Source organism: Salvelinus sp. IW2-2015, unplaced genomic scaffold (assembly GCF_002910315.2).
Source record: "Salvelinus sp. IW2-2015 unplaced genomic scaffold, ASM291031v2 Un_scaffold1141, whole genome shotgun sequence".
In the NCBI taxonomy this organism is placed as follows: domain Eukaryota; kingdom Metazoa; phylum Chordata; class Actinopteri; order Salmoniformes; family Salmonidae; genus Salvelinus; species Salvelinus sp. IW2-2015.
Window position 1 is genome coordinate 19263 of NW_019942752.1, and position 12185 is coordinate 31447.

Here is a 12185-nt window from a genome sequence, read left to right on the forward strand (position 1 = left end):
GGCTTCGTATGCATGTGGTCGAGTATATTACCCCCCGACAACATATCCCGAGAGCCATGTTTCCGTGAAACACAATGTTACAATCTCTGATGTCTCTCTGGAAGGCAATCCTTGCTCGAATTTCATCTACCTTGTTGTCAAGAGACTGGACATTGGCGAGTAGTATACTCGGGAGTGGTGGGAGATGTGCACATCTACGGACCCTGACCTTGAGGCCGCTTCGTCTGCGGCGCCGTTGTCTTGGGTCGGCTTCTGAGATTAGGTCGATTGTCCTGGGTGGTCCAAACAGAGCATCCGCTTCGGGAAAGTCGTATTCCTGGTCATTATGTTGGTAAGTAGACGTCGCTCTTAGATCCAATAGTTCTTCCGGGCTGTATGTAATAAGACTTAAGATTTCCCGGGGTAACAATGTAATAAATACATAAAAAACGAAATACTGCGTAGTTTCCTAAAGACTCAAAGCGTGGCGACCATCTGTCGGCGCCATCTAGCTAATACATGCAGGCCCTAAATGTATTGGCTCTTGTGCTAAAGATGAGACAAAACGACTACTAGTGGGGGTTTTAGCTGTAGGCCTTCTAGTGGGGGTTTTAGCCGTAGGCCCACTAGTGGTTATAACTTTCAGAAGATTTACATTTTAAAGTTGTTCTGTCCTACTTTTCTTGAATGCCAGGCGCCATGTTATAAACAAATAGCCTAATTTGAATGATATGTGTCTGTAGTCTTGTATGAAGCCAAGACACTAACACCATTTTGTATAATCACAAAATTAAGAACAATTTCAGTTATTTGCCAAGCATTAGGCATCACTGACAGTTAAGCAGTTATTCACAGCACTGCAGTAGACTGATTTATCACAAGCCAATTACCTCCACTAAATGGTACCCCCTGTATATATAGCCTTGCTAATGTTCTTTTACTGTTGCTCTTTAAATGTTTTTCAAACTGCATTGTTGGTTAGGGGCTTGTAAGCATTACACTGTAAGGTTCACTCTTTTTGGCGCGTAAGACAAATTCGATGTCAAGTCACAGCTATAGCCTGCAAACAAACACTTCCTAAGAGTAATACCAAGTGATAATGCCCAAGGGGGTTGTGGTATATTGGCCATATAGCACAAATCTGAGGTGCCTTACTATTAATAACTAGCTCCCAACGTAATTAGACCAGTAAAAATAAGTTATAGCCGGATACACCACGGCTGTCAACCAACCACCCAGTTTATAATACTGCATAAATAACCAACACCTTTTCAGTAGTCCCTTCTGACCCATTTAGAGGTTGTGATGGACAACCTCCATGTTGAATGAATAAGCCTTTTTAACACTGGTCTGTCCTGTGAATCATTGGGCGGGTGACTGAACGTTATATTTATCAACATTTAACTATTTTCTCACAAAATAATGGGTCCATCTAAGATTTGTTCATCTGGCAACAAAATGAAACATGTAAATGTAACAAAAAAGGTTTTATTTAGTTACTGTTGCATAGCGCTCACAAACCATCATCAACACAGCAGTTCTTATTTTAAGTGCTATGTTGGTGTGGGAATGCAATAAGTAGGAAAATGAGTTGGATTCTCTGAATAGATCATAGATGAGGTAGATCTGCTTAGGTAAGACTAACACCACTGGTAATAAATATTAACTGGGTAGACTAGACAATTGAAGTCTTTACTCCTCGCAGGCTTGCTTGATCAACTGGAGCGCTCCCAGCCAGGGGCGGCTCCACACCTCAAAGGTGCACTGGTAGGTCTGAGGAAACAGGAAGCAACACGAGTTGGTATGGTCACACATTCAGCAGCATAACACCTGACAAAAGGTTTGTTGGACATTGCATCTGACTACCTGACCTACAAATCACATTGCATCATAAACACATTTATTATTTGTAGAGTAGTTACGCAAAATGTACCCACAATGAATCATGGTTTTGATGCTCTTAAACACTGCCAACAGACATTCATCTATAGAAATCTCGCCTGAAACTTCCCTTTGCAAAGGAAGCAATTTGTAACAAACTCAATACTGAACCAATAGTGAAATGGGTAACATGTTACAAGTAGGATTTACTAACAGTTTATAAGTAGTTTATTAGTTACCAATGTGTTCACTGTTTGTAACAAATTATAAACTAAAAATGGACCATTCTTAAGCTGTACATGTAGGAAGCACTGAGCTGAAGTGCCAGTGTTAACACAAACAGATCTGGGACCAGGCTGGCCTTGTGGTCCTTACCGCAGCTGGGGCCTGATGCACAGCGCAGTCCTTCACGCCTCCCTTCCTGCACAGGGTCCTGGCCATCTGCACCGTGAAGATGTACTTCATCCCAGCTACCACCTGTAAGCAGAGGATGGTCAGCACGTCAGACCACAGACATAAATCACCCATCTTGAATGAGGAACCTGTTCTAGTGATTAATTTATGAATACACAAGAACAAAGGTCAATGACTGAGTCGCATTTCCTGCAACCGAACAGATAGCACAAACTACCAGCCGGCTTGGGTAGCAACCTTATGTTTGACATTACTACATCTCGTGGAAGAAAGAAATCTTACCAAAATAAAGTTAGTGTGTCAAATGTCTATCAATAATTGACTGTTGGTAACCCGAATAAAAAGTGACAATGCCCTCGAAGCCAGTGTTGAGGATATATTGGCATGGTTGCCGGCCCTCGACGAACCCCTGTGCCAATATATCCTCCAAACACCGGCTTCCCAGACATTAGCACTTAATGCATACGGTAGAAATACCCTTCAAGCCAAGCTGAGGCCTATTCAACAACGCCATTGTATAAAGTAGCTACGGTGTATTCCTAAATTAACTAGACGTTAGAGCGCTGTCTGGGCGTTCATAAATGCAGTGTCGTCAGATTGTCCATGTAATTCAGAGGGTGTTGCTGTGAGCAGGGTTGATCCAAGCATTCAGACCTAATAGCAGTCAAGCACCCAGGTTAACGTCTCCACCACACCGACAGCATCTAGATGTGTGCAACAAGTTACATTACCTTTCTACCATTTGTAGAGCCATCAACGAATACGTTCAATAAATACAAATATATATGCACCACACATGTTCTGTTAATTACTGATGTCCCCTTTAATGGAGCACCCTTGGTCATGCACAGTGTTATTCTATGTTATTCTGGTACTAACTGATTCCAGTAAAATGTGAAGCTCCAGTTCCATTTCTTCTATTCAGAGTCTTTCTTATTATATAAATAAGTAATAAGAGCTAAGACACTACAACACACACGCAGCGTTCCATTGGAAATGACCACCAAAATGCAATTAGATTGTTATGGGTGTATAATGGCACAGTGATGCCATCTGTTGGTAAATGTTCATTACTGCAAGTCGAGTGTTTATACCGGTGTGCTTGAGATTCCCGGAGGTATTGCAATGTACTGAACAAGACTGGTTACTCGCATCAATGCCTCGGTCTCGTCATTTAACATTCAAACAATTTTCGGTGCGATTGAACTGTAGTTGGTTAGCTTGCTAGCTACTTCCGGAGACAAATTAGTGTACACCTCACTGACCATTTTACTCGCCCTAGTAGCAGTGGAACAAGTACCCAAATTATCAGCTAGAGTGAAGAAAATGACTCGTTAGTTACCCAGTAAAAATACTACTTCAGTTAGTATAAAATCATTTCACGTTCCTTAAATTAAGCAAACCAGAGATCACGACTTGTATTTGTCATTAATGAATAGGCAGAGGCACACGCCAACAATGAATGAACTAAGCATTAGTGTTTAATGAGTATGCCAGAGCAGAGTAGTAGGGATGATCTCTTGATAAGGGAACATTAAACCATTTCTGTCCTGCTAAGCATTTGAAATGTAACGAGCACTTTTGGGTGTCAGGGAAATTGTATGGAGTATGTCATCAAATAGTAAAGTAAAAAACACCCAAAAATGTCTTAAGTAGTACTTTAAATGTTTACGCCACTGCCTAGCAGAGTTGGTCAGCTGTCCTCATGTTTAGAGCGTTGATGACTGTTGCTGGCAACAAACTGGGTTTTGGGCGACGTTTACTGACACCGGTCCTATTCGACATTAACTAAAACATTGACCATTCTGCCGCATTCAGAGTAGATGTAGTGCGTTAATGAATTCACTGGTCTATATTAAGATATTTCTACCGTGGGAACTATGCTATACAAATGAACGACCAACATTGTGTCTTTCAACTGATAAAAAGATTTATAAAAAAGGGACTGACCTGTTTCTGAGCCTTCACAACCTTGGCCACCTGCCTAACATACAGGTCGTTTGTTCCCTTGTTGTATTCGACCACCGCGAACTTCAGCGCGTCTCTGGTAGCGGCGTCGTTCATATCTGCGTCCACGACGCCCCCCGGTATCCCATCGGCGCTCGTCACGATGAAAGCCACCGCGAGCAAAGGAACGACGATCTTCCAATTCATGAGCATTTTCCCCGTCTGATATCAGTCTTTATTGCAACTCCGATCGTATCAAGTAACGTTACACCACAACAAATCCTCGCCTCCGACGACTTTTATATGAACGTGTTGAGGTCACTTCTGATTGTTGAGGGGTGGGGCTTGATTCTGATTCCACTAATCACTTCAATTAAAAACCTAACGCCTCCATCACACCGACAGTGAAAATTTGCGCCACATGGGACGTAGCATCGTCTGGATATGTGTGCAACAAAAGTTAACCATTCACCCTCTGCTACCATTTCTGTCAAACCAGTTTAGAGTGGCATACCCCGTTTTATTTGCTTGGTTGTAGGCTACAGCTATATAACTCATAATGGAAATATATTATGAAATGAGAGCCTGCACAGCAATGGATTTCTTAAAAAACAAATTCTCTGTTTTTATATAAGTGACGCTAAACTAAATAGGACTAGGCTTTATTGTCTATTATTGGCTTTAGGGAAGATTGGCTATTTATACATTCTAGCATTAAGCCTACTGTTAGACCACAGTTAGAAGTGTCTTTGACATTAGACAGTGGTTACTTACAAGCTAGGCCTGGCCAGGCGTGTCAAACTCATTCCACTGAGGGCCGAGTGTCAGCGGGTTTTTGGTTTCTCTTTCAATTAAGACCTAGACAACCAGGTGAGGGTAGTTCCTTACTAATTAGTGACCTTAATTCATCAATCAAGAACAGGGGTGGAGCAAAAACCCGCAGACACTCTGCCCTCCTTGGAATGAGTTTTATATGGGGTTAGGCTATATTCGTGGTTTGACTTCTGTGCTTGTTATATAGCCTATGGTGACGGGCCTCAAGTTATTGATGACACAAACATGAGAAATGAAATTAGAATGAATAATTGTATTTTCTTATCATCGCTGCGGACATATGTCAATAGTTTAGTGAAATGGTGCTTTCAAGACAACTGAGAACTCGGGAATAAAACGAGATCAAAACATGTCAGTGATCTTCAAGTCGGAACTTCTGAGCTCTAGAAAGATGCGTGTGGTCCTGACTTCGAATTCCGAGTTGGAACACCGTTCAAGAATATTTTTCCCAGTCGGAACTCGTTTGTCCCGAGTTCCCAGTCTTCTTGAAAGCACTGAAGTCGGAGATTTACGAGTTCACAGTTGATTTCAACGCGACAAACGTCCCGACTTCAATCAATGAAGCACAGACAGGAGCGCACTTTGGAACTGGAGGACTCTTGAGTAACCATGCAGACTATTGAAGTTCTGAAGTGAGTATTTCTTTATGTGGATAAATAGGGCGTATTTAATCAAACCATTGCGTAAGAGTATATTCATAGCCTATAGATGTGATTAAGACTAAAGAGGTCAAGGGAACGCAGACAGTCGGGAGAGAAGGATGATGGCGGTTTGGCGGCGCACGTTCAACAAACAAAGTGGATATTCGTCAAATCATGATCACAGTTGTCTGGAACAGCTGGTGCTCTCCTGCAGCTTTTAGTTTTCTTGCACCATATTTGTGGAACTGTGTTTTATGTTTATGTTTTGGTGCCCGGGAGGGGCAATGTATCCGGCCGGCCGGGCACTTCAATCCTATAATAGTCCTACTCTTAGCAGTGTTGTCTATGAGTTGCTGTTTGACCCCAGGCCTCTCTCTCATTCTCTCCCCCCAGAATGAGGAGGTGATGGGTTGGAGGCCCGGTCAGTCCGCCACAGGAGGCCTGGACTGGAGGTGGTGCCAGCGTACCTTCCAAGACCTTGAGGAGGTTCTCTAACAACTGGAGGTGCTCTTCTCCCTGGGTCCCTGCGTGCTCCTCCTCCTCCGTGAATCCTTCCTCCCCAAGGAGCTGTACGAGGTCAACATGGAGAAGGTGACACTAGCCGACGGTGACCAGAGCTTCCGCATCTCCTCCTGCCTTATGTAGCTCTTCCGCACGCTCTTCATGGCCGACCTGTTGTCTGACGCTAAACCTGTTCGGCACAGGGCCATGGTTCTGGCCCATAGGGACTGTGGGGTGGTTCCAGCCCAAACTGGATTTTAATGTCCCCACGCGGGTGAAGAGACAAGTTACTGCTCTGTCTCTGGGCCCTCTCTGGGAGGAGGGCAGCCTGACTGGCAGGATTATGTCTGGTTTCAGGACCCCCATGGCTATCAAAGGCAAGTGACAATGAAAGGATTCCCAACCACAGCCATAGTATGAGATGACAGGAGGCCATGATCTCAAAACGTTTCTCAGGGTAGGAGTGCTGATCTAGGAGAAAGCTGGGATGATGAACTGAAAGTCATTGACAGCCACCATATTGATCAAATCCTGCCTATTTGCTTGTAAATATCCTTTGCTATTTATTTTAAAATGTGATCTGTTTTATGACTGCTGCCATATGAATTGCCTCTGAGGACATTAAAGTTGTCTGAATCACTTATCGGAGGCATTTTGCTTATCGTTCATTAGCATAAGTAGCCTATACTAGAGGGATGTGAAGTTTGAATTCAGTTTCCTAATATGGGGGATTGTTAATGACTACAACCATCAAACTAGTAATTTAAAAATGATCATTTTAAACTGTTGTGTACATTCATCTTATCAATGTATTCAATTTTATCCAGGATTTTTGTCCATATGGCCCAGCGCTGATCTAGGATCAGGTTCCCCTGTCTATATAAACCTGCTCCTACTGATCTAAAAGGCCAAACTGGAGTGCTGATCTGAAGTCAGTTTGACCTTTTACGTCACAAAGACTAACATTATATGGACAGAGGGTACCTGGTCCTAGATCAGCACTCAGACGATTTGTGACTACAGACAGGTGTTGACCGAGCGGATTGACATGTATACACCTTACCCCTCTCTCTCTGTCAGGGACGACTCTCTCTCTGTAACCCTGAGTCCAGTCCAGGGACGATGTTTCTATAGAGGTTCATATGAATGACTGGCATCACCTGTACAGAATGATTGTAATGAATATGTTGTCTGGTGTAGCTTGGGTATGTGCTGTACTGAAAGCAGTGTTGGTGTTGTGACTGTATATAGCCTACTAAGTTACTTTGTGCACTGTATGCCTACTTGGTTGAAACTGTATAATGTCTTGGTTTTCTATTGTTTAAAATGTTTTTCTGAAATATACAGTACTGTATGTAAGTCTAAGCTGGATCACTAAATTATAAGGTTTATTTGAATTATACACATTTTGTAGCATACATAGTTCTAAGTCTTGTGAATTATTGACTTGTGGATGTTAATTTGTTTATTTGGATCCTCAAACTGACACCTTAGTGACTGCTAGTCTTCCTGGGGTCCACAGAAAATTCATCATGGTTTCCTGGGACATAGATTAATCTAGACTTAGACTAAAAACCATGCTCAATGGAACACATTGAAGTATATTTAGTTAGGAACTCCTCTCACCTGGTTGTCTAGGTCTTAATTGAAAGGAAAACCTACAGACACTTTGCCCTCTGTAGAATGAGTTTGACATCCCTGCCTTACAGGGTCATCACAATAGACATGATTACAGCAGTAGTATAGTATACTATAGCAGTACAGCAGTAGTATAGTATAGCAGTACAGCAGTAGTATAGCATAGCAGTACAGCAGTAGTATAGCATAGCAGTAGTATAGTATACTATAGCAGTACAGCAGTAGTATGCTATAGCAGTACAGCAGTAGTATACTATAGCAGTACAGCAGTAGTGCATTATTGCAACAAGAGAAGAACAGACATCTGTGATTGAGGCTGCTTTCACACAGTTGTGGTGCAATCTGGAAGACATTTGTAATCTGTATTTAAGTGCTGATCATATCATTTATTACAGTATTGGTCCATTGTGTTGACTGTATAGGCTTAATATTACACCAACACAATCACTGAGCATGATCATATTGCAGTGTTTACATCACTGATTGACAAAGTATTTACCTGATAATCAGACAGTGCTTCTGACTTTATCATAGATTAACATTTAAATGTTTTTAGTACAGAGCTACAATTCCAAGCTGTAGTGTTATCAAGTTCTGCAGTCCTGTTGGTTTTTCTTCCAGGCACTTGGCAGGAGTGGAGAGTCGACCTCTTGTATCCATCAACTCTACAACTTCTCCACCTTCTTCACAAACTGCAGCAGGTCGTCAGCCAGGAGCTGTGGCTCCTCGAAGGCAGCGAAGTGGCCTCCTCGGGGCATGTAAGAGTAGGAGTAGATGTTCCTGAACCTGTCTCTGGCCCACGACTGGGGCACGTGCATTAGCTCGTTGGGAAACGCAGCCAGGCCTGTAGGCACATACACCCCYGTCCTGAGGACAGGAGAGACAGGTTAACAAACACAGCCACACATTTACATTTTTAGTCATAGCAGACACTCATTTCAGCAGAGTGTCTGCCAATCGGTGCATTCAACTAAAGTAGGTAGAAAACAATCACCTGGAACATCTCATTATTGGGAGCCTGTTATCATAACACAAAGCAAGCATGATCATGGGTTCAAGTCCCGCAAGGATCACATAAAACTACAAAATGTACTATACGTCCCTTGGCATGTATTATTAAATAGCGTCTTATTGTTTTTAGGAACAGCCGTGTCATATTAACTGGACAGGCCCTGTAGGAACACCCGTGTCATATAAACTGGACAGGCCCTGTAGGAAACGCCCGTGTCATATTAAACTGGACAGGCCCTGTAGGAACAGCCCGTGTCATATTAAACTGGACAGGCCCTGTAGGAACAGCCGTGTCATATTAAACTGGACAGGCCCTGTAGGAACAGCCCGTGTCATATTAAACTGGACAGGCCCTGTAGGAACAGCCCGTGTCATATTAAACTGGACAGGCCCTGTAGGAACAGCCCGTGTCATATTAAACTGGACAGGCCCTGTAGGAACAGCCCGTGTCATATTAAACTGGACAGGCCCTGTAGGAACAGCCCGTGTCATATTAAACTGGACAGGCCCTGTAGGAGCACCCGTGTCATATTAAACTGGAGAGCCCTGTAGGAGCAGCCCTGTCATATTAAACGGACAGCCCTGTAGGAGCAGCCCGTGTCATATAAACTGGACAGGCCCGTAGGAACAGCCCGTGTCATATTAAATGGACAGGCCCTGTAGGAACAGCCCGTGTCATATTAAACTGGAGGCCCTGTAGGAACAGCCCGTGTCATATTAACGGGAGGCCCTTAGGAACAGCCCGGTCATATAAATGGACAGGCCCTGTAGGAACAGCCCGTGTCATATTAATGGACAGGCCTGTAGGAACAGCCCGGTCATATTAAACTGGACCGGCCCTGTAGGAACAGCCCGTGTCATATTAAATGGACAGCCCTGTAGGAACAGCCCGTGTCATATTAAACTGGACAGGCCCTGTAGGAACAGCCCGTTCATATTAAACTGGACAGGCCCTGTAGGAACAGCCCGTGTCATATTAAACTGGACAGGCCCTGTAGTAACAGCCTGTGTCATATAACTGGACAGCCCTGTAGAACGCCCGTTCATATTAAACTGGACAGGCCCTGTAGGAACAGCCCGTGTCATATTAAACTGGACAGGCCCTGTAGGAACAGCCCGTGTCATATTAAAAATGGACAGGCCCTGTAGGAACAGCTCGTGTCATACTGTACCATATGACACCACACATACAAACTCACTTGTTATCCAGTCTGTTCTCAATGTTGGTCTTTAAGTTCTCCTTGTAGAACCTCATGGAGGACACGATGGAGCCGGTGGTCCAGTAGATCATGATGTTGGTCAGCAGGTCGTCCAGGGTGAACTTCCTAAAAGACAGGAACCAGGCTTTCTCAATGAACCAATCAACAGCCCTGGGTTTTATTCATTCTCCAATAAAAACACTTTTTCAGTTGTAAATGTTTTGCTACGGTGTGCACTAATGAATACAACAAAGGTAGTAGCTCTTTCAGTTTGTGATTTTCCCATTTGGTGTCAAGTGAATAGGACTGTGAATGGGTGCTACCAAGGCAACATGTTCATGCAAATAGAATAGGATCATTGTTTTGCTGGGACAAATAAAGTTGTATTGAATGTTTCCCCTTTAGTTTTGGCAGATCTGACCATTATTTGATTAAGAGTAATCAAATCAAATCAAATCAAATTTTATTAGTCACATACACATGGTTAGCAGATGTTAATGCGAGTGTAGCGAAATGCTTGTGCTTCTAGTTCCGACAATGCAGTCGGAACAGTCGGATTAAGAGTAATTGATGGGACAGCAATATATTTACCCCCTAAAAAGTATATATTTCTCCACTCACAACCCAAAGTAAACAAGCTGAACTGTAGCTTGTACCTCTCCAGCCCCCCATCTTCCAAGTCCCTGTTGTTGAAGTCAGTCCAGGTGGAAAACTTCTCCAGCATGTAAGCAGCCAGGCCTACTGGAGAGTCATTCAGTCCACAACCTGCAGGGGGAAACATTTCACAATATGATTAGAACGACTACTACAGCTAAACTATCAGAGGTCTGTGTGTCCGTGCATTTATTTATTTTACCAGGGAGTCATACTGAAACCATGGTCTCTTTTACAGCCCTGAAATACATACAATACACACAAAATATAAATACAGAAAGAAAAACAAGATCATAAAAAACACATTCATTGGTAATAAGGTCATCACTCAGCTTTCTGAATTGCCCTAGAGGCTCCAAAACATAAAATGTGAGAACATTTTGAAGATAGACCTTATTTGTGGAACAAAAGCTACATGAGAGCACCAGCTGTTCCAGACTGTGTGATCACGCTCCCCTTGCCGATGTGAGTAAGACCTTTAAAAACAAGTCAACATTCACAAGGCCGCAGGGCCAGACGGATTACCAGGACGTGTACTCCGAGCATGAGCTGACCAACCGGCAAGTGTCTTCACTGACATTTTCAACCTCTCCCTGACAGAGTCTGTAATACCTACACGTTTCAGGCAGACCACCAGTCCCTGTGCCCAAGAATGGCCAAGGTAACCTGCATAAATGACTAACGACCCATAGCACTCACATCTGTAGCCATGAAGTGCTTTGAAAGGCTCACATCAACACCATTATCACAGAAACACTAGACACAGATCCACAGATGATGCTTGAAACATGTTGGTATTAGAGACTCAGTCAGGTTAAAAATGTCAGTGAAGACACTTGCCAGTTGGTCAGCGCATACTCGGAGTACACATCCTGATATGTTGACCTGTTTATAGGGCTTACTCACATCGGCTACGGACAGCGTGATCAAACAGTCATCCGGAACAGCTAGTGCTCTCATGCATGCTTCAGCGTTGCTTGCCTCGACGCGTGCAAAGAAGTCATTAAGTTCGCCTGGTAGGCTCGTGTCACTGGGCAACTCGCGGCTGTGCTTCCCTTTGTAGTCCATAATAGGTCTGCAAGCCCTGCCTCATGCCGGTGTAGTAAAATAGTAAGTTCTATCTGTCAAGTAATGTTTTAACCCGTTACATGCAGCCTGGTCTAGGACAACTGAGGAAAGCCTCTGAATTAGCAGCGAGTGATCAACAGTATCAAAAGCCTTTGACATGTCAGTCAATGAGAGGGCGCACAAAGTTGCCTTTCATCAGACAGTACCACATAATTTATAACTAGGATGCAACAGAATTGTCTATGACCTGTCTAAACCACTTAATTATTTAAAAATACATTTTAAAGACACAAAATCTTAGCTGCATTAATCAAGGATTAATTTGCTAGGCAAGAAGTTTAGAAATAGCCAATAATGATTTAGGGCACAATGGTCACCACCTTCTGAGGTTGGAGTACATGGGCCGTCTTTCCAACCT

General features: G+C 43.3%; 2 protein-coding genes across 3 annotated transcripts in view; both read right to left on the minus strand.

Moving 5' to 3' along the window:
• Positions 1-1451: 1451 nt before the first annotated feature.
• Positions 1452-4526, minus strand: LOC112069890 (cystatin-like). The gene is made up of 3 exons (XM_024137280.2): positions 4225-4526; positions 2236-2337; positions 1452-1752 (listed from the first exon to the last, which is right to left on the minus strand). The coding sequence occupies exons 1-3, from the start codon at positions 4432-4434 to the stop codon at positions 1672-1674; spliced, it is 393 nt and encodes a 130-aa protein (XP_023993048.1). The 5' UTR covers positions 4435-4526; the 3' UTR covers positions 1452-1671.
• A 3127-nt stretch (positions 4527-7653) lies between these two features.
• Positions 7654-12185, minus strand: part of ephx5 (epoxide hydrolase 5) — a 21985-nt gene continuing 17453 nt past the window's right edge. The window contains exons 7-9 of one of the 2 annotated variants that reach the window (XM_024137275.2): positions 10702-10810; positions 10046-10171; positions 7654-8702 (exon numbers count right to left, since the gene is read on the minus strand). In XM_024137275.2, the coding sequence (XP_023993043.1) occupies positions 8501-8702; positions 10046-10171; positions 10702-10810 (437 nt within the window). In that variant the 3' untranslated portion in view covers positions 7654-8500. The remainder of the gene's footprint in view (positions 8703-10045; positions 10172-10701; positions 10811-12185) is intronic. The other variant, XM_024137274.2, reaches the window with a different exon arrangement.